Below are 23,297 nucleotides of genomic sequence, written 5' to 3'. Positions count from 1 at the left end.
CATGGGTGACATGGCCCAGAACTTAAATATTAGCAGACACAGGTGTAGGCAATGACAAATTTCCAGACACAAATAGGAAGTGACAAAGCTCCAGGAAGCTGGAGTACTGAGCTATTGCACTCAACTTCCTGACTGAAAAGGCCTGTGTGAAGGAAGGTCCCCGTAAATGTAGGATCTAAGCACCTAATGATGGAGCAACTCAAAGACCTCCTAGCTCCATATGATCCCAGAAGCAGCCGGACTTTACTACTGTCGGATGGCGTTCTGGTGTTGTGTGTCCTTAGTATATCTCAGACATCCTGCTGAATGTCTTCTTAGCTATTGCTGTTGACAACTTGGCTGGAGGTGATGGAGACAAGAAGAAAGAGTGAGTGCAGGAGAGACTGTGGGATGGAAATGAAAGGTGATTCAGCAAAAACTGGTTCCTACCAAACAGTGTCTTGTGGTTTCTGCAGTAAAAAGCAAGAAGGAGCTGAGGAAGAGCCTGAGGAGGAAGAAGAAGTGAAGGTGAAGGATGGTCTGACCTTTACTAATAATCACTTCAAACTACAGTATAGCTGAATGAACTGAAATACTGTAAATGTCAGAGGTGCTTCCACTTAAAGTGCAGCTGTGTTCACCTCGATTTTATTTTTTGGGAGTCAAAAACATTAATAATTAATAGGTTTTTATTTCTCTTTGTTCTCACATAGTAGTTACATTAAACATTAAAGAGTAAATATTATCCATCTAACATCTACAATTTTAGTTTAAGTAAGATGGTGGATGGATGGCGACCTGTCCAGGTTAGATAAATGGTACCTGGACAGGTATTTATATACTACTACTTCTACGCTTACACTACTTCTGTTTCTCATTCATCCATTCACACACTGATGCCAGCACCAGCATTGGAACATCTGCTGTTATCTTACCTTGGGGTTCAGTGTCTTGCCTTCGACATATTGACCATGGCAAAGGCTCGAACCGCCAAAGCAACAGGCCAAACCAACCTCCAAAGCTTGCGGTTAGACGATGGATGGATGGTGACCTGTCCAGGTTAGATGAGTGATTGAAGAACTACCAACAACCTGCTGTTTAGATCCATTATTGTTGCAATAGCTCAGTCGGTAGGGAGGTTGTCCCTCCAACCGCAAGGTTGGCGGTTTGAGGCGTTGCTGTGGTCAATATGTGGAAATGTCTATCCACCCCCAAGTTGCCCCTGATGTTTCAAGTGAGTGCCTTGAGCTTGCATGGCAGCAGCTGCATCAGTGTGTGAATGGGTGAATTAATGAAAGCGCTTTGGGTCCTGGAAGGGTGGTTAAAACGCTGTATACACTACAGTTCAAAAGTTTGGGGTCACCCAGATAATCTTGTGTTTTCCATAAAAGTCACACTTTTATTTACCAGCATGAGTTGTAAAATGAATGTAAAATATAGTCTTATTGAAAAGGTTAAAAATAATTTTGTATTTGAAATAATATTTTTTTTTTAATCCTCAAACTTTGCTCTCCATTTCTCCTTCTTTTGCAGCAATTACATCATTGCAGGCCTTTGGCATTCTAGATGTTAATTTGTTGAGGTAATCTGGTAATCTGGGCCTCTGACGCAATGAGCAGACACATTGTACCATTACTTCACTGCAGCGACAGTTGATGGCCTCTATACACCTAAGTAAATATTGCATCAAAAATTAGACTTTTGCAGCTAAAATAGTCATTTACCACATTAGTGATGTAAACAGTGTATTTCTGAATCGTTCATTGCAAAAAAAAGTGCCTTTCTTTCAAAAACAAACAAACAAACAAACAAACATTTCTACTGTAAGTGACCCCAAACTTTTGAATGGTGCTGTAAGTATGGACCATTTACAGTACCATTTAGGGCATTGATGAGAGCAAAGCAGGACTGTTTTGGAGGACTGTTTGTCTCTGCAGGTGGACATTGATGAAGACACTGAGTATGAGGAGGATGAGGAGATTCCTGAAGGAGATGACGGTGAGACAAATGAAGAAATATTCCTAAACTGAATTAGGCCTCTGCCACCGCCTGCCATGTCCTGTTGCAGGGTTTGGTGCTGTCTGCATTATCACACTTACTGTGGCTCACATTGTAAATTTAACTTTAACTGTTTAACAGATGGAGGAGTCCAGCTGAAGATGGCTGATCTTGCTCCTCCTAAAGAGAAGGTTCTTCCAATCCCAGAAGGCAGCGCATTCTTTTTCCTCAGCAAAACAAACCCGTGAGTCCATTCACATGATTTAATCCTATATATAAAAAACAGCAGCATGCAGCCAGCAATTCCTGTTGCTTTCAGACTCAATGGTAACAAAGAGTTCTTCACCTAATCCTGCTGTTATCTTACCATTTCTTATTGACCGGAATTGCCTAAAACATACCAGATGGACACAACCTACAGTATATGTTTATGTGATGATGCTGCAGCTTCTCTGTTGAAGGCAGTGAATCAGAGTAGGTTAGCCCCATGGTACTAAACTAGAAACACAGAGTGGTTCCAAATAATCACATAAATCCCACATACAGTAGCACGAAGGACACTTCAATACTATCTACCGTACAGAGGACTATTGCTGGAGTTTTTAAAATGTAATTAAAATTGAAAAATTAAACATTGATTGTTTTTTAATTAAAAGCTTGCTCATTGTGAGATTTCACTACCTTGTCAAGGGCCTTGAGATAAGCTTCATTGGGAGTTACTCCATAGAAATAATTGTTTACAGGACACCTTCAACTGCAAACACTGGGTTAATTAATATTCTGTGAATAATAAATCGTTACTACATTAATCAGGTTTTTAGGACCATGTGTGATCTACATGTTTTATCTTCTACCATATTGATGCTGCCTCCTTTTCTCTGTCCAGCATCCGTGTGGCCTGTCATTATCTGATCCACCACCACATCTTCACCAACCTTATCCTCGTCTTTATAATACTCAGCAGCTGCTCGCTGGCAGCAGAGGATCCAATTAGAGCTCACTCCTTCAGGAACAACGTAAGTCTCACCACCACAGCATAACAATTGACAGCAGCAGAACATCCCTGATAGCCATAACCATAATTATCCAGGTGAATCCAGCTTTTCTGTTTGAAGCTGGTGTCATGGTCCTCAGCCCATCCCTGCATGTTTTACACTCAATCCCCTTGTCCATGCCCCTGATCCTGACTCATTTTATTCAACTGTGCCTTTCCCTCTGCATCAGCTTAAATACTTCATCTCATGCACTCACCCCTTACTCGTCCATCAATGTTGCCAGGCCACATCATATCGTTTGTTCACCTGGCTGAACTATTTGCTGCTATGACTCCAGGTCATGTCCTCCTTGCTTTTTGGGTCTGCTCTGTATAGTTCTGTTTTTGCTGTATAATTCTGTGAGCCCTGTTTTTCCCTGTGTTGGCCATGTACCCGGTAGACATTCTCACCTTCAGCCAGATAATTACATCTGTCTTTTGCTTTTGTTTGCATTTTTGAAAAAGCCAGGTTTCCTCGTCTTGGTTTTTTGTGTAGGGGAGTGTTTTCAGTTTTGTTACATGCTTTGGTTTGACAGTCAGTCTTTCTTTGGGTCTCTTTGGTCCTCAAAGGAAAACTTCATCGATTTTCAATGGGGGATGACAAAAACAAGGTTGGGTAGTATTTAAGAATGAAAAGACGCCTCGGCAGATGGTTTGCCGTTGGCTCAAAAACTACAACTAGTGCTACCTGGTTTCCTCTGTACCTGCCCTAGTAATGGTAAGGCTGAGAGGGGGCGGAGCCAGGCTGCTGGAGCGCAACTGCTCTGTCCATTATTGTTTTTCCTCGCGTACGCGTACAGCACTAATATTCAATGGCCGAAGGTCCTTTTGAAGATTATTTAGAAGACAGCGAGTTCCACAGGACAGTCTGATATTCATGTTTAGTTGTATGAGCCAGAGTACGGCGCAACTGAATATCCCAGTGCTCCAATAAATCTTTTGTTGTCGGGTTTTCTTGGATGAAGTTACGGATTCTACTGCTAACTGTGTGTATGTGCTGTGATCAGTTTTGGATTACATATGTTCAGAGGAGCTGAAAACTAGCTTCAGAATGCCAACGATGAACCAGAAAAAACAGACAGGGACAGAAAAGTCAAATTTTATGCTGTATTGTTGTTCACGGCAGCCAAACAGTGAATGATTCCAGCATTCACTGCTTAGTTTTTCTTCTTCAGTCTGTTTTTTAAATATCTAAATATTCGTTTTTTTGATGAGACGACTATGCTATTATTTTTCTCATTCATATCTTTTCATATTTTTCAAGTTATTAAGCTTTTTACAACTTTTTTTGAAACCATTTTAAAATCTGCTTTAGCTTAGTCTAATTTCAGCTTTAACTACAGCAGCATACTAAGGAGGGGGCGCTATTTTTGAAATGTTAATCTTTTTCAACTTTTTTCCCATTGAAATGAATAGACAACCATCTTGAACTACTCTTCAGCCTGTCTACTTTCAGGTTTAACCATACTTTAAGCTACAGAGACCATTTAAACTACAAAGGAATTTTCAACTGTTCTATTATTCTATTGTTCAACTTTTTAATATCTGGAATAGTTTCTGATTAATAGCACTTCAAGCCTAGGGTGGCTTGTGAGGAATTAGCAGCTTTTCCATTAGTGTGTATTGTGTGAGCTAGAGTGCATGAGGTCACAGCTAGAGTGTGAGGACACGTTTTTTTAAGACAGAACCTTTCCCTTTAACTTGTCACTACAGCCACAGTTTTAACTCTATGAATATAATTTTTTCACACGGTCGTGGTCATACCTCCTCCCATAGACTCAAATGGAACTGTTTCGCTGACTTCTGGGGAGAAACGCAGAGGACTGATATTTTTAAAATCGCAACTGTGGCCACAATTTTCGCTCCTCAGTCATAAAACTCACACCAGTTTATTATTTTTTTGTTCTGTCCAGCAGTTTAACAAGTAGCATATCTTACACTGAATGCCATATTGTGATGGACAGCTTTGCTTTAACAAGAGGGGTATATATAAAATATATATACTCTTCTTGATTTATGGTTTATTTAATGGTTTATTAGCAAATCCCAAATATGTGTGATGTTGCTGTGTTGGTGGACAGGTTAAGTTTCTGCTTTAGGGTGTGTATGCGGGAGGGGGGTAGGGGTGCAGCCAGCCACTGAAATCAAGCAAATTTGTTAAGTAAACAATTGGTGCAAAATAAATAAGCAGGGATGTACCTTAGGCTAACACATTCATAACTAAACAACTGTTGTACTGTGGTTTACCTTGGAGATTAATACTAATAACAATAGTAGTGTTAAGGTATGTGCGCATACTCATACAAACATATACATATCATATACATACATATGTGCATTGTTATACATATCCCATATTACTTAATAAAAGTCATGACATACAACACCACAATTTTCATACTCATTATTGATATTGGTAGTTATAAGTATCAGTAATACCTACAGTTGGATTTGAAAAGCCTATTTATCAGCTCAAGTGTTGAGTGTCCCACTACAAGGTTAGTAAGGCTGTAGCTTAACATTGTTCACCCAAAGGGTGAGGCAGACGTTGGTGCATGAACAATGCCACTTGTGGAAGCCAGGGTGATGGAGGAGCTCGGCCACTACACCCATCCAACAAGCAAAGGAGAGAATCTTAGCAGCCAGGGATCCCACGCACCTTCAGTTCCAGCAGGGCAGGTGTTGCGACCCAAGCCGCCCACACGGAGCCCCCCACAGAGCTGCAGCAGCCACAGAGACAGCACCCAAAGTCAGAGTGGGCCACCGTGGGTCAACGCTGTCCGCCCCATGAGAACCAGGGGAAAACACTCCCCCCGATGGGAGGATCGGCCTGAAAGAGTGGAGCCCGAGAACCCACGGTCCGTAGGGAGCCCGAAGACCCACGGTCCATAGGGAGCCCACCAGGAGATGCCCCTGCGCCTAGATTGGGGCCCACCCCCAGTCCACCACCCCTACATGGGCGGAGCGGGGCCTACCCCATCGGCCCGACCACATCCCCTGGCACCACACCGGGCCCGCAGCACAAGGCCAGCAATTGGTGGGGGTCAGCGGAAAAAAGACCACCCAGGCAGACGATCAACGTACCCCGGGCGGGAAACGGGACCCCCCACACTCCAACCGCACCACACAAATACAAACTCACACAAACACAGACGCATACACCCACCCACACGTACAACACACATCATCACATCAACACACATACACCATAACAACACACAACAAACTAGTCAATTATACGTGAACCAATGCACTCTCAGATACATTCTTGAACCCACACCATTCGCTTGATCACATTCGTGGGGAGGGTAGGCAGCTCCTCCTGAGCCCCGCCCAACTCCCCCAACCCCACCCCAGAACCCTACAACCCAGCTTGGACGTGAGTGTGTGGAACTAAAGTGCACTGAAGGTGGGGACACCTCCAGGAGCTCGACCGCTGGCTGACAGTGTGTCCCCCGGACAGTGCCCCCCCCTCGCCCTAAATGTCTTTTTGCAGTTAAAACTGGGTGGTGATCTCTCCACCAGGGCCAGTTGGCGAGGCCACAACTGGCCTCAGCCCCAGGCCCCAGTGAAAGAGCCCACCCCCGACCCTAAATGTATGTGTATGTGGCTAAGTATGAGGAACTTTGGGAGATTGCCAATTCTCCGAGGAGTCCAGCAGACAGAGCCATACTTAAGGAGCCCCCAGATTCTTGGACGAGTGTGTATGACTAATGCAATTAAAACTGCAGAGCATCCCACTTGGGAGGGACGGAACCACTTCCCGGTAGCCCTGGTCCCTCCATCAGCAGGACGCCCCCTGCAGACCTAAGTGGATGAATGTGGAGAAATGTAGTTGGGAAGCAGAGCAGATCGTTGCCACGGATCTTGTCATAACATTAGCATGACTTGGGTACAATTCCACCAAGCCCCCCTACACCAGTCATGACCCCCCACTGTGATGTACTTAATGTGTGGCTGCCTTGTTAACGCCCCCTAAACCTTTTTTAAGAAATGACCTGCAATTGCACATTCATGCACCAGGTGAAGCAGTGATGTGTAATCCAGGCCCACAGGCACATTGGAAGTGCATGAGGTTTGTGTACTATATATATATGGAACATAATTTATTATATTTTATATAATTATATAAATATATTAATTATACAAATATAATTTTTATTTTATATATATATATATACATATATACATACATACATACATATATATGTATATATGTATGTATGTATGTATATGTATATATATACACACACTCTATTCTCACCCTCCGCGGGTGGTCTAGCTTCACTTAGCCGTTGTAGTGGGGTTCGGGTTTGCCTGTTCAATCTCGCCATGATCTTATCTTTCAGGTCAGTCGCTGCCTCACTCAGCGTATCTGTGCTTATTGGGGCTTCGTACCCAATTTCCGGTTGGGGAGATGGTGAAACCTCCCCTCTGACCTGGCGTCCTGGCTCCCCCTTGCCGTAGCATTTGTTTTGTATCTCGTCAATCTCGCGGAGGGTGAGAATAGAGTGTATAGAGTGTATAGAGAGGGTGAGAATAGAGTGTGTGTATATATATATATATATATATATATATATATATATATATATATATATATATATATATATATATATATATATATATACCGGCTCAGACGTCGCCCGGTCTAACAAGGTCTGCGTCAGGTGTTGGGGAACCAGAGCACCTTGACGAGAAGTGGGCTACTGGAACAAGAAAGAATGGCTGAGATGCGAGAACAAGGCTCTGTTGGAATGCTACTACTCAAGTAACCCTAGTCAGAGGGGTTACATGCAAAGAATGTGCGGTGAATGGGAACGGAGAAACCCACATTCAAGGCTGACGGCGAAGCAACTAGTAGCTCAGTGTTCCAACATCCACAAACGGCAACTGCTATCACAACTTGAGATTGACGAGATACAACACAAATGCTACGGCAAGGGGGAGCCAGGACGCCAGGTCAGAGGGGAGGTTTCACCATCTCCCCAACCGGAAATTGGGTACGAAGCCCCAATAAGCACAGATACGCTGAGCGAGGCAGTGACTGACCTGAAAGATAAGATCATGGCGAGATTGAACAGGCAACCCAGAACCCCACTACAACGGCTAAGTGAAGTACCATCAGAAAATCTCATGGAAGATGTGAATGCAGCATTGAGACCGATCCCTACCACAACAATCACAGAAACCAATGAGCTGATATACGCTTCAGCATCAGTGTATATACGCTTCAGCATCAGTGATCCTAGAGGTGCTTGGCTACAAGAGCAACCATGGGAGCCATGAGAAACAATACCCACCATGGAAACGAAGGTTGGAGGCAAAAATCAAGGCAGCTCGGAGGGAAGTGAGCCAAATGACAGAGGCCCAGAGAGGTGCAATGAAAAGACCAATGCCTAAGAGGTACAACCAGATGACCATACCTGAAGCACTGCCAAGCAAAGGCTACAAGCCTTGGCCAGCCGCCTAAAGAGATACACCAGAGATAACGAAGCCAGACGAATAAACTGGCTGTTCGCAACACAACCTGCGAAAGTGTACTCTCAATGGCAGGGTAATAACAACAGAACAGACCCACCAAGGCTGGAAACTGAACAGTACTGGAAGGGTATATGGGAAAGGGAGGCATCACACAACAGTGATGCACAGTGGCTGGTGGATCTGAGGGAAGACCACAGCAACCTCCCTGAACAGAATCCAGTGACTATCACAGTGGCAGACATCCAACATAGAGTCTCAGGTATGAAAAACTGGACAGCACCTGGCCCTGACATGATCCACGCCTACTGGCTAAAGAAGCTCACTGCAATCCATGAGCGCCTGGCAGCACAAATGAACCAGCTGCTAAGGGATGGGACTCACCCTGAATGGCTAACCGAAGGGCGAACGATCCTGATAATGAAGGATCCCTCAAAGGGTACAGTCCCATCCAACTACCGGCCAATAACCTGTCTCTCCACAACATGGAAGCTCATGTCAGGCATCATCGCAGCTAAGATAAGTGGGCACATGGGTCAATACACGAGCGAAGCACAGAAGGGCATTGGTAAGGATACCAGAGGAGCCAAACACCAACTCCTGGTAGACAGAACAGTCGCCCAAGACTGCAGAATGCGACACACCAACCTGTGCACAGCCTGGATCGACTACAAGAAAGCCTATGACTCAATGCCACACACATGGATCACTGAATGCTTGGAGCTGTACAACATCAACAGAACTCTAAGGGCCTTCATTGCAAACTCGATGAGGTTGTGGAGAACCACCCTTGAAGCCAATGGGAAGCCACTTGCCCAAGTATCCATCAAATGTGGCATATACCAAGGAGATGCACTGTCCCCACTGCTGTTCTGCATAGGTCTGAACCCCCTCAGCCAAATAATAAACAAGACTGGCTATGGATACCGACTCCGGAACGGGGCCACCATAAGTCACCTCCTCTACATGGATGACATCAAGCTGTACGCCAAGAGTGAGCGAGACATCGACTCGCTGATCCACACCACCAGGATCTACAGCTCAGACATCGGGATGTCATTCGGACTCGAGAAATGTGGGAGGATGGTGACAAAGAGGGGCAAGGTAATCCACACAGAAGGGGTCTCACTCCCAGAAGGAACAATAGCAGACATTGAGGACAATTACAAGTACCTTGGAATACCACAGGCAAACGGCAACCTTGAACAGGCAACAAGGAATGCGGCAACAGCCAAATACCTCCAACGAGTAAGGCAAGTCCTAAGAAGCCAGCTCAATGGCAAGAACAAATCCCGGGCAATAAACAGCTACGCTCTGCCAGTGATCAGATACCCTGCGGGAATAATAAGGTGGCCAAAGGAAGAGATACAGACCACAGATGTTAAGACACGAAAGCTCCTCACCATGCATGGAGGGTTCCACCCCAAATCCAGCACCCTGAGACTGTACGCTAGCCGCAAGGAAGGAGGCCGAGGACTAGTGAGCGTGAGAGCCACTATCCAGGATGAAACATCCAAGATCCATAAGTACATCAAGGATAAGGCCCCGACAGATGACGTGCTGAGTGAATGTCTCAGGCAGTGGAGAACAGAGGATGAGATGCTGGAAGAGGGACCATCATGGGAGGACAAGCCCTTACACGGGATGTACCACCGGAACATAACTGAAGTGGCTGATCTCAACAAATCCTACCCATGGCTTGAAAGGGCTGGGCTGAAGGACAGCACAGAGGCACTCATCCTGGCCGCACAGGAGCAGGCCCTGAGCACCAGAGCCATAGAGGCCCAGATCTACCACACCAGACAAGACCCAAGGTGTAGACAGTGCAAAGAGGCCCCTGAGACAGTCCAGCACATAACTGCAGGGTGTAAGATGCTGGCAGGAAAAGCATACATGGAACGCCATAACCAAGTGGCTGGCATAGGAAACCCCAAGGTCAAAATGGGAAACACCTCCCAAGGTGGTAGAGAACGAGCGAGCCAAGATCCTGTGGGACTTATATATATATATACATACATATATATACATACATATATATATATATATATATATAGCATACATGGAACGCCATAACCAAGTGGCTGGCATAGTATACAGGAACATCTGCGCGGAGTATGGACTGGAAACCCCAAGGTCAAAGTGGGAAACACCTCCCAAGGTGGTAGAGAACGAGCGAGCCAAGATCCTGTGGGACTTCCAGATCCAGACTGACAGAATGGTAATGGCGAACCAACCAGACATTGTGGTGGTGGATAAAGAGCAGAGGAAAGCCGTAGTGGTGGATGTGGCAATACCAAGCGATGGCAACATCAGGAAAAAGGAACATGAGAAACTAGAGAAATACCAAGGGCTCAGAGAAGAACTGGAGAAGGCTTGGAAGGTGAAGGCCACAGTGGTACCTGTGGTGATCGGAGCACTGGGGGCTGTGACCCCCAAACTGGAGGAGTGGCTACAACAGATCCCTGGAAAAACATCCGAAATCTCAGTCCAGAAAAGTGCAGTCCTAGGAACAGCAAGGATACTGCGCAGAACCCTCAAGCTCCCTGGCCTCTTGTATATGCTTAGCTTGTATATGGGTGGTCCCCACCCATATACAAGCTACAAGTCCTGTTAGGGCGAATAAGCATCCAGTGTGGGTCCTTGGGCAAGACCCTACCGCCTACCTCATAATGATGAGAGACAATGAAGCACATGAGATACCGGCTCAGACGTCGCCCGTTCTAACAAGGTCTGCGTCAGGTGTTGGGGAACCAGAGCACCTTGGCGAGAAGTGGGCTACTGAAACAAGAAAGAAATGGCTAAGATGCGAGAACATGGCTCTGTTGGAATGCTACTACTACATGAAAAGAATGTGCTTGGTTATAAGAGCAACCATGGGAGCCATGGGAAACAATACCCACCATGGAAACGAAGGTTGGAGGCAGAGACTGCATATATACAAATATATATGTCTCCCTCAGAGGACCAACAGCCTAGTGGTTAAGGCCAGCTAGAGACTCCTGGTGTAAACTTGCCTTTGGTGTCTTTTGTTTACCACACAAATTCAAGTGACACAAAATACAGAGATCTGCATACATATGTGTTATGAGTTATGCCAGCTGATATTCTTTCAGTTCTGTGTTATTTCAGTCACCTTTTACTGCCAAATGTCACCACAATCGGCTGATTGTGACTGCTCAAAATGTTCAACTTACAGATGTCACGGAACGGCAGAGAGAGGACCCAAATGTGCAGTGCTGACGCAGTAGACAGATGGTATGAGAAAAAGGATTTAATACCAGAATCGCAGTCACAGACAGTCCAGGTCATACACGATTACAAGATTAGATAAAAGATTGCGGCACAGAGGGAGCAGGCTTAATCACGTCCAGTTAACAGGCAGGGTTCAGTAACAGGATCTACAGAGTACGGTACCGGTCAGGATCAGGCGAGAATCAACAGTCTGGAACACGGAACAGGGTCGAAGACAAAGTAAACTGAATAACTGATTGCTGGAAAATGACGACATGCGTGCGACGATCTGGCGGATAACTGAGGTAACAGGTGGTGGTTAAATACCCAGGGGTGATGATTAAACTAAGAAAGGTGTGTGTAATGAGGACCGGGAGTAAAGCGGTAACTGCTGTGGTATGACCAGAAACAGAAGTGCTTACAAAAATAAACAGGAAACTGGAACCAAAACCTGACAAGGTAAAACAGAAAAAGTCCTTCAAAAAAAACGAGAAACAAAAACCCAGATCGTGACAACAGACTTTTCTTAAAGCAGAAACATTACCAAAAGTGCAGGAACCTTCAGTCTGAGTAAAGTTAGGCACTATCCTCTATTTACAATAGGCTTCACTTCACACCTGGAAAGAACTGGCTCATCAGTTGAACAAAGGACTGTGAGAAGGTGTGAAGACCATGTCCCCCATGAAGGACATATAATGTAGAAGCTCCTTGAGAAACATTTCTGCTCTAAAAGAATGTAGTGACCCAACTTTCAGACAACTTGGTTTAGAAAATGATCAAATGAACTGGACATTTATAAAATCTGTAAATAAAACTTGTTAAAAAGAAAGTGTTAAGTCTATGGCTTTAGGATATAAAAGTTTCTTATTTTAAACCACCGACTAACAAAAACTGTTTATTTAAAAACTGTGGGTGAGAAGGTGTGTGCTTTAACCACTAGGCTCTTATAAGTGATGGATGGATGAAGTTCACAAATGTATCTGGTTACATCACATCAGGTAACAGCACTGCAGGACTCTGATGCTTTGGGGAGAAGGGGGTGGTGTGAAACCAGTCTAACTAGTGCTGTGGATTGGTCATTCTGTCTGAAAAGAGGCTCTCTATTGTTATGTTCATCTAAGCTTGATTAGAACATGGAAATGTTCTTTTTTTAATTTTAAACAGCTCCTGAAGCAGGCAGACTGACACACACTACATTCAAGTGAATAAGAATAATATATAGAATGAGAATTTAATAATTTCATTAGGTACTTCTGTGAAGTCCAACTCAACCTAATACAGCCAGTAACTGATAAACCTCCAGAAGGTAGTTCGGCAGCTGTGGCAGTGTGAGTTGCCGATGCTTATCTATCTTGAAAAAAAAGTTAGTACAACATTCAATTCTGAAATGAAGTCAACTTTTCAAGTTTTCTCCATTTTCACCTGTACTATTTAAAATGTGTTTCTACAAAGTTGACCAGCTGCTTTCAGAATCAGAATCGTTTTTATTCCTCAGGTTTGAACAGGTAATATATAGAATGAGAATTTACTAGAAAAAGTAATTTCTCGAGAAATTACGTGGGAGAGCTGATCTGCTGCCGCAACGATGCCAAACGCTGATTATGCTGCTGACGTCAAAAAGTTGACTACGGCAAAACGATGAAAACGAGAAAGCGTTGAAAAAGATTAAAACGATGACAAAAGATGACGATTAAAAAGACGATGATTAAAAAGATGACCATGGTCATACTAAGACAAGATTAAAAATATGACAATGATTCAAAAGTTGACCAAGGTGCATTGTTGATAATCATAAATAAGCTGACTAGCTTTTTGATTTGAAGAAAGTATTTGTAAATAATTACTTAAGTGTGAAGTAGTTTAATAACTAGTAAAAATTTACCAGTCAGAAGCAAAAATCTTGCCATTTAAGGTAAGAAAATTACATTGGTGCTTTTATTTTGAAAGGATTTAGAGGTTGTGTGTGAGCGATTACTAAACTATAAAATAGTCATTAGATAGTCATAATTTATCATTCAATAGCAAGAACAGCCCTATTAAATCTAAAGATTTAGATTAAGCACTTTTAGAATAAAAGCACCCTAATAAGTGTGAGTGGTTATTTACTGAACTCTAAAATAGTCTCATTAACGTTTGGTTAGTATTTATAACCAGAAATTTTCTAATCAATCTTGCCATTAAAGGTAATAAATTGTAATTGGTGCTTTTATTTTGAAAGCATTTATAGGAAATGTGTGGGGGTAATAGCGCAACTGTCAATTAGTCTTTAAATAATCATAATTAACCATTCAAAGGCAAAAACAGTGCAGTTAAAGCTAAAAATTGGCATTGGTGCTTTTATTTTGAAGGGATGTAGAGGAAGCATCTGTGGGTAATTACTAAACTGTTAATCTATCTTTAAATAGTCATAATTACACATCTAAAAGCAGAAATATTGCTATTAAAGCTAACTGTTTGGCTTGGTGCTTTTATTTTGAAAGAATTTAGAGGAAGTGTGTGCTTAATTACTACACAATCCAATAGTGTAGTTGAGTAGTCAGTAATAAGCATGGAACTGCTGTCTACACTGAGCATCAGCAGTTTGACCTGTCAGTGAAATCTGCAGCTGCGCCGTCGCCATGGAGACGAAAGGCGGGAAAATCAGGCTCACTCTGCTCTGTAAAAGCAGAGTTTCACCCTGTATAAACAGGCTTGTTCCAGCTAAACCATGATAGTTATCAAATAAATTATTTCATTTTACGTGTCCCAAGGCTTCAATGAGCAAATGGTGTGAATTTTATGTTTGAGGACAAAAGCTTGTAGCCACAGTGGCAATTTCAAAATATGTCTCCTCTGTTTTTCTCCTCAGACGTCTGCCAAAAATTATCATTAGAGTCTATGGGAGAAATCCAGGATGTCTCTGCGCTTTGAGGTTGATAGCGACTAAAGTATAGGTCTGAGGGTAAAGCCAAACACATCATTAGAAAGAAGACAAGTATGACTACGATTTAGTGAAGTAATTACGTTGATAGAGTAAAAATTGTGGCTGTAGTGACGAGTTAGAGACAGAAGTTCTGTCTTAAAAAAGCGCACCTTCTCACTGTAGCTGTGACATCACACACTCTAACTGACCCAATACACACTAATGGAAAAGCTGAAAATTTTACAAAAAACACACAATATTTAAATGATCACAAGTTCAAAAGTATAAAAGATACGAAGACGCTGATTGACAATGATAAAGTTGAAAGATGATAGACGCATTTGAAGTTGAAATGACGTTTCTACGCCAAAGTATGACGATGACAGAAGCTGACTAAAAGAGGCAAGTTGACAAAAAGTTGAACGATAATTCCCTTAGACGACCATTATAAAATCATGATGAAAAACGTTGAATAACGTTAAAAGTTGAAAAGCTAAAAACGTGAAAATTAACAGCATTGATCGTCTGACGATGATGTACGTTGAGAACGTTAAACAATAATTCTACGATAAAGTATGACGTCGCCATAACGAGACAAAGTTGACAAGAAGTTGACGATGATTCCCATAGACGGACATTATAAAAAAACGACAAAAAAAGATGAATAACGGTAAAAGTTGAAAAGCTGAAAACGTGAAAAGTAATAGCCTGCTTCGTCTAATGGTGACGCTCGTTTAGAACGTTGAACGATGATTCTACGATGAAGCGTTGAGAAGTAGATAGCGGCCGTGGGAGAGCTGATCTGCTGCCGCAACGATGACAAACGCTGATTAAGCTGCTAACGTCCAAAAGTTGACTACGTCCAAAAGTTGAGTACGGCAAAACGATGAAAACGAGAAAACGTTGACAAAGATTAAAACGATGACAAAAGATGGCGATTAAAAAGATGATGAGGACGCTGATTTACACGTAGAACGCTGAAAGATGATAGACGATTTTGACGTTGAAATGACGTTTCTACGCCAAAGTATGACGATGACAGAAGCTGACGAAAAGAGGCAAGTTGACAAAAAGTTGAACGATGATTCCCATAGACGACCATTATAAAAAAACGACGAAAATCGTTGAATAACGTTAAAAGTTGAAAAGCTGAAAACGTTAAAAAAGTAATAGCCCCCATCTCCTAAAGACAACACACGTTTAGAAAGGCGATTTTACGACAAAGCGTTGAGATGATGAAAGCGACCGAAAAACGGGGCGAAATAATAAGAAGATTAAAGAGCGAAGATATCAATTTATTAGTGTGAGAGCTGAACAGCTCTCACACTAATAAAGAGCAAAGATCTCAATAGTGTGAGAGCTGTTCAGCTCTCTCACTAATAATTTCATTAGGTATTTCTGTGAAGTCCAACTCAACCTAATACAGCCAGTAACTCATAAACCTCCAGAAGGTAGTTTGGCAGCTGTGGCAGCGTGAGCTGCCGATGCTTATCTATGATTAAAAAATGTTAGTACAACATTCAATTCTGAAATGAAGTCAACTTTTCAAGTTGTTTCAACTTTTTAGTTGACTGTTTAGACAGACTGTTGTCTGTCTGTTTGTCTGTCTGCCCTAGCAAACAGTGTAGAACTGACATTATCAGATCTATGTCCTGTTCTCAGAACTGTGCCTATACTTGCTGTTTGACCCTAACTCTGCAGGTCAGATACTAAAGCTCCACCTTTTGGTTTTACCCTGGAATTGCGTCTTTGGTGCTAAAATGGGGGTGGCCTCATAACATTTTTAACACCTTCCCCAGACAGACCAAGGAGGGGGGCTGCTGACAGTCGGCTGATGAGGGCGTGAGAAGTGTGTGATCAGCGTCAGAAAGGTGACTGACAGTCGACTAAAATCAGTGAAAACGAACCGCTCCATCTGTAGTCACCTTAAGGTTAAGTGGTAGCACTATAGATTTTTATAGAGTATTCTGAAAGTCCTGAGAATTCATCTATGAGGCTGATAGTTGTAGGAAGAGACGTCTGTGGCTCCAGGAGAAACAGTATCACATCGTCAGCATATAAACTTATTTTATGATTTACTGATTTGGTCGATATTCCAGTAATTCCTTCATGCTGTCTTATTGCTGCAGCTAGAGGTTCAAAAAATATTGCAAATAGTGATGGGGAAAGTGGGCAGCCCTGTCTTGTCCCTCTATGCAGATTAAACCTTGGTGAGATCTGGTTGTTTGTTCTGACTGCGGCGTTTGCTGAGGTGTATAATATTTGGATCCAGTCTTCGAATGATTTCCCAATGCCGAATTTGTGCAGAGTGGCTAAACGAAACTTCCACTCTTTGTTTAATAAAATAAATATGTTAAGGAGGGATTTATAGGACTATAGTCATGTGTGAAACTTTTTAGTTATATATTTAATAGATCAGCAACTTTCAGTTATATTATAAAAGGATCATCTGTGACTAGTCATTCACAATTTTACATTTTAGCAAATAACCACACACACCTTTCAAAAAAAGCACAACTTCAGATCTTCAGCTTTATATAGCAATATTTCTGCTTTCAATTGGTTTATTATGACTTTATTATATGACTATTTTACAGTTTAAAAATTAGGCACACACTTTCTCCATATCTCTTCAAAATAAAAGCACCAATCCAAATCTTTAGGCTAAATAGCACATTTTCTGCTATTGACTAGTTATTTATGATTATTTAATGGGACTATATTGCTGTTTAGCAATTACCTGCACATGCATCCTCCAATGCTCCAACTTTTCCAAATTTAAAGCTGCAGCTGTTTGAAATGTTTCCACAACTTTCAACTATCCTTTCAGCTTTTGAGCTCTATTTACCTATTTTGATACATTCTGTCACGATTTATGTCAGTTCCTGTTTTATGTTGAAAGGACTTTCTGTTTCACCTCAGCTGTTTTCTGTCATCCCGGTTCACCATGCACACCTGTCAATAATTAGCAATCACACCCAGTATTTAAGCACCACCTCAGCCAGCAGTCAGACGCCAGATTGTTGAGTCCTTGCACCACTATCCAGCGTTCTAGTATTGTTATCTCGTGTTGTTGATCTTGCCTGTTCTTGACCGTCGATTCCTGCCTGACCCTCCTCCGTACCTTCGTCTGGATTGTGGCGTTTGCCTGACCGTCTGACCAGTGAGTTTGCTTAGCCCTTATCTGTACCGTCGCCGAGTCTATCCGTGTACCGAACCACTGCCTGTCTCCTGGATCCGATCTCGCCTGTTCCTCATTGTACCCCATGCTGAGACATCCTGTACAATAAAACCCTGCTTAATTCACCAAGCCCGAGAGTGTGCTGTGCATTTGGGTCCTCAGCCGTGTGTTCTTGATACATTCAGCTATATTTAATCAAATTCAGCAATCCTTTACATACTTCCTTCATTTTAGCATTTCTTGAATTCAACTGCTTCAGCTTCTTCTGAAAGCATTCAGCTCTGTTTAAACAAATCCCAGTTCTGTTCAGATACATTAATCTATACTCTATGTGCTTAAGCTACTTTTAATATGTTTTAAATGTTTCAGGTATTTTTAGCAGTTCTTTAGCAATACATTCAGCGTGGAAGCATTAAACTGTGCATTTTCTTTTGGAAATGCTTTTTCTAGTCATTATGATTATTTTGCCCCATTTTTCGGTCGGTATCATCGTCTCAACGCTTTACCGTAGGATCATCGTTCCGCTTCCTAAACGTGTATCATATTTAGGAGATGAGGGCTATTACTCTTTTTTACTTTTATCATTATTCAACTTTTTATATCGTTTCTTTATAAAGGTCGTCTATGGGAATCATCGTTCAACTGTTTGTCAACTTGGCTCTTTTCATCAGCATCAGTCATTGTCATACTTTGGCGCAGAAACTTCATTTCAACTTCAAAAGCGTCTATCATCTTTCAACTTCCTTTGTGTAAATCAGCGTCCTTTTCAACTTGTAAGTGTTTAAATATTGGGTGTTTTTTGTCAAATTTTCAGCTTTTCCATTAGTGTGTATTGCATGAGCTAGAGTGCGTGATGTTACGACTAGAGTGCGAGGGCTCGCTTTTTTAAGACAGAACTTCTGTCTTTAACTCGTCACTGCACACTGTATTAACGTATTTCTTTCACTAAATCGTAGTCATACTTGTCTTCTTTCTAATGATCTCTCTTTCTGAGGGCTTAACCAGACACGGGTTAAGCCCTTAGACCTATACTTTAGTCGCTATCAACTTCAAAGCGCAGAGAGATCCTGAATTTTCTCTATAGACTCTAATGATAATTTGGGGCAGATGTTGCAGAAAAACTGTGGCTACAATCTTTAGTCATGAAACGCAAAACTAACACCGGTTGTACAGTAAAGCCTTGGGATTCATAAAATGATTTGGGGTATCTATTATAGTCTTGCTGCAACAAGCCTGTTTATAAGGGGTGAAACTCTGCCTTCACAGAGCAGAGTAAGCCTGATTTTCCTGCCTTTCGTCTCCATGACAACATCAACTAAACAGTTTGACTGACAGGTCCAGCATCTGATACACAGAGTGTGTTTTCTATGATGTTTTGCTTTGATTTCTTACCTTTATCAGATTAGTGTTTTTATCAGCTTAGTCAGATTTTTTGTGATCCTTAACGATATCCCTTGGTCAACTTTTTAATCTTTGTCAATTTTTTAATGTTGTTCAATCTTTCAATGTTGGTCAACTTTTAATAATTAATTTTTAATCTTGTTCATCTTTTTAACCTTTGTCATCAATTTGTCATAGTGTCAGGAGTGCACGTAATGTACAGTAGGACCAAAAAGCAAAGCCAGAGACAGTACTAGCTAGAATGGCGGTTTAATGGCAAACAAATCCGTAAACAGCAGGCAGAACTCAGCGTCAGGCAGGCAATGGTCAGTCACAGAAGATTACAAAACACAGGTGACGGTACAGACAGGGAACAGGCAAAAGCAGATAAACACAATAACAGAAAAGGTCCTTACACGAGCTGACACGATGAATGATTGCTGGGTTACGGTGAAGAACACTCTACGATCTGGCAGATAACTACGGTACAAGCTGGGAACTAAGTACACAAATAATTACTAAGTGAAAACAGCTGATGGGACACGTGACCAGAAAAGTAAAGCGCAAAACTAAAAACCGGAAAAAACAAAACAGGAAGTGTCAAAATAAACACAAGAGCCTTTACAGCAACAAAACAGCTCTCCCACATAATTTCTTGGAGAAAATACTTTTTCTAGTAATCTTATTATATCGCCCTGTTTTTCGGTCAATACCTATTTTTCAACGCTTCATTGTAGGATCATCGTTCAACTTCTTTAACTTCCTTGTGTCATTTTTAGGAGATGGGGACTACTATTTTCACGTTTTCAGCTATTTAACTTTTAACGTTATTCAACGTTTTTCGTCGTTTTTTATAATAGTCGTCTATGGGAATGATTGTTCAACTTTTTGTTAACTTCCTTTATTTCATCAGCTTCTGTCATCGTCTTACTTTGGTGTAGAAACGACATTTAAACTTTAAAAGCGTCTATCATCTTTCAACTTTATCTTTCTAAATCATTCAAATCATCTTTTATCTTCTATAGTTTTTAACTTGTGAGTGTTTAAATATTGGGTGGTTTTTGTTAAATGTCCAGCTTTTCCAATAGTGTGTATTGCGTGAGTTAGAGTGTGTGATGTCACAGCTACAGTGCAAGGGCTCGTTTTTTTAAAGACAAAACTTCTCTTTAACTCGTCTTTAACTCCTCGCCTTGGGAGTCATAAAATGAAAATATTTTTGTATGGTTGTATGGTTTTGCGGCAACAAGCCTGTTTATAAGGGGTGAAACTTTGCTTTCACAGAGCAGAGTGACCCTGATTTTCCCACCTTTCGTCTCCATGTTTTCTCTCTGCTCCCACTCTACTTTTGCTTGCAGTGTCCTTGTCTTGTCTTTTTCTGAGCACCCTGATCTGCTATTCTGGAATAACATTATGGAGCTAATCAACTGGTCACTCAGCGCATTGGACAAAATGTTTTCACAAAGGAAAGAATCTCCGGGAGAACCCCTCTGCCCCTTGGGGACTTTTGCCTCCGGCTACGTGCGGGACGCGTGGGATTCCTGGTGCCCCCTGTGTCTGGAGCCTCTGTCCATCGAGGATGCAGAGGATCTATTCATATTTTGGACTTTGATAACTGGGCTACTCATGATTGGCTTTGGTGGTGCCCTGCTTTATCGGAAGATTGGAAAGATTGGAAAATCTGTGGCCGGCTCATTGGCGTGTCCACCGGCTGTGGAGCTGCAAACGCCGACGGGGGCCATGGTTACTAGGCTGACGGAATTACACCAGAGGATTGCCCGGATTGAAGGACTGATCTGTAACATCTCAGCCCGTTCGGATGCCCGGATCACAGGACTGACTAATAAGATCTCAGCCCGTACGGAGGAAGACAAGAGACAGAGGGATAACATCTGCAGACAGACTGAACACTTGGTGAATATGGTGACAGCCTTGTCTGACAGGCTTGAGGAGATGTCACGGGTGACCCATGGTCCCACAAGAGGCGAAGAAGCCCTGAGTTCTGACCAATTGGAGTATTGATCTAGACAAATTAGTCATGGATTGTTAAAATGTATTAATTTTGGCTGTGTATTACTCTGTCCCTTCTCCCTCACCCCTCCCTTCCCGGGTCCAATCTAGCTCACCAGCTGTGCCTCTATCTATCCTCTTCCCCTTATTGTGACTCCCTTCAAGGACAACTGTTGGACTGACCTGTAAACATCTTGGTCGGCCTCGGTCATACTTCTATAAACAACACTTCATTACACTGATTCAGATACACCCCCCCCCCCCCTCCCCTCCTTACAGTCTCACTGTCTGCTCTCCGACCTTATCTATCTGTCCTGATGAATCCAAAAAAAAATTCCAGCAAGGTTTCCACTTGTACTGTGTGATACTGTATGTGTGTGCGTTTTATTTTTACTGTTTGTACTGCAATTTGCTTCCACTGTCGGACTAGCGCCGGGTAACCTGGCTGCTGATGGGAATTTCCCCGCTGTGGGACTAATAAAGGCATTCTTAATTCTTAATTCTTAATGACAACAGCGCAGTTGCAGTAGATGAGTGACTGAGCTCAGAAACTGATTGACAGGTCAACCTCCTGATGCTCAGTGTCCATTTATCACTATATTACTGTTTAGTTCATCACATTGTTTCTTCTTCTAAATACCTTCAATGCTTTTAGTTTTAATAGCAATATTTCTGCATTCGACTGGGTAATTGTGAGTATTTAATGAGACTATTTTAAAGGTTAGTAATTAGACACTTTGGTACTTAGGTACTTTGTCCAAATCCTTTCAAAGTAAAAGCACCAATTAAAATATTCAGCTTTAATAGCACTGCTGTTGCTTTAAAATGGTTATTCATGGCTACTTAAAAAGACAATTGTACAATTTAGTGAATATGCACGCACCCCCTCCAAATCCTTTCAAAAATAAAGCTGCTACTAAATTAATTAGCTTTGATAGCAAGATTTTTGGTTCTGACTAAATACGTAGTGAGACTTTTTTGCAGTTTAGTAAACAAACATACTGTACTCCCTCCACAAAATAAAACCAAAAGCAATGTCTGTCTCCGACTGATTAATTGTGACTAGTTATTAAGACTATATTACAGTTTAGCAATTTACCACACATACATCCTGTAAACCCTGTAAATTCAATCCTGTGTTTGTCAATGATGTTACAGCAAACTCTTATTGCTCAGTGTCAGCAGCTCTACAGTGGTAGCGGTTCAAAGTGACTAGCGTTTTTACTGCAGTACTGTTGCGTCACCAAGGTGCAGCGGGTGCGTCGCTGACTAAAGATTTTTAATCCTGCAACCGGCTGAAAAAAATCAGGACGCTAGTCTTGTTTCAACCACCAGGTGGCGCAGCGTTGATCAGAAGCCTCCAATGCAACTGAGGTCGGACCTCAGTTACGCTTGTAACTGAGGTTTCTACCTGTAACACATATATATTACACCAAACCTATTTTACTATTAAGGTTTTGCTCTTAAGTTTCTGTTGTGTGCTCAAACTTTGGGAGTATGAAGGGCAACAACTTGTTGATGACTTAGTTATTTTTTGTTCACTGCAAAGTTATAATTGTTCTGTGTGGTTTAGAACAGACCTGCGCCACAGCAGCAAAACGTTCTTGTTTTCATTCTCCTCAGCTCTTTTGTGTCTATAAATTGCAGGCATCTCTTAAGAATATGTACACACCCACCGCTCTACCATCTGATACAACATATTGGCTTCATACAGTATAATTCCATGATTATGGGTCGCGGTTTAATTAATATAATTTAAATGCAAGTAAAGACGTAGAGCGCAAGTAAAGACGTAGAGCGCAGTCCATCTGCAACTACAGCCGCTTATTTAAGTTTTTAACTAAACTGTTTTCCTATAGTCGTAGATTTTACGTAAGTAAACATAATAATCAGGGAAAATTGTTTTACAGCAGTTGTCAATCGTAACTTTGACAGGACGCCAGAACTCAGCAGATCTACAGCGACGCATTACAGCAACATGTTTGTTCGTACTTGTACTCTCTGTCTGCAGAACTGCAGTTTGACTTGTTTTGACTGCGCGTGTCATTGTAACTGAGTGGCTGAGATCACTTACTCCCCCCGTTTACGTTTCAACATTTTCATTTCCC

At 42.1% G+C, this 23,297-nt stretch overlaps 1 protein-coding gene across 2 annotated transcripts in view; it reads left to right on the top strand.

Moving 5' to 3' along the window:
• Window positions 1-23,297, top strand: part of cacna1fb (calcium channel, voltage-dependent, L type, alpha 1F subunit) — a 65,013-nt gene that overhangs the window by 16,289 nt on the left and 25,427 nt on the right. For both annotated transcript variants that reach the window (XM_029155071.3, XM_029155070.3), the window contains exons 18-22: window positions 295-367; window positions 456-507; window positions 1,917-1,977; window positions 2,119-2,221; window positions 2,864-2,993. In XM_029155071.3, the coding sequence (XP_029010904.1) occupies window positions 295-367; window positions 456-507; window positions 1,917-1,977; window positions 2,119-2,221; window positions 2,864-2,993 (419 nt within the window). The remainder of the gene's footprint in view (window positions 1-294; window positions 368-455; window positions 508-1,916; window positions 1,978-2,118; window positions 2,222-2,863; window positions 2,994-23,297) is intronic.

Source organism: Betta splendens, chromosome 7, assembly GCF_900634795.4.
Source record: "Betta splendens chromosome 7, fBetSpl5.4, whole genome shotgun sequence".
NCBI classification, from domain to species: Eukaryota; Metazoa; Chordata; class Actinopteri; order Anabantiformes; family Osphronemidae; genus Betta; species Betta splendens.
Note: the sequence above shows the minus strand (reverse complement) of the source record. Positions and strands in the feature narration are given on the sequence as shown.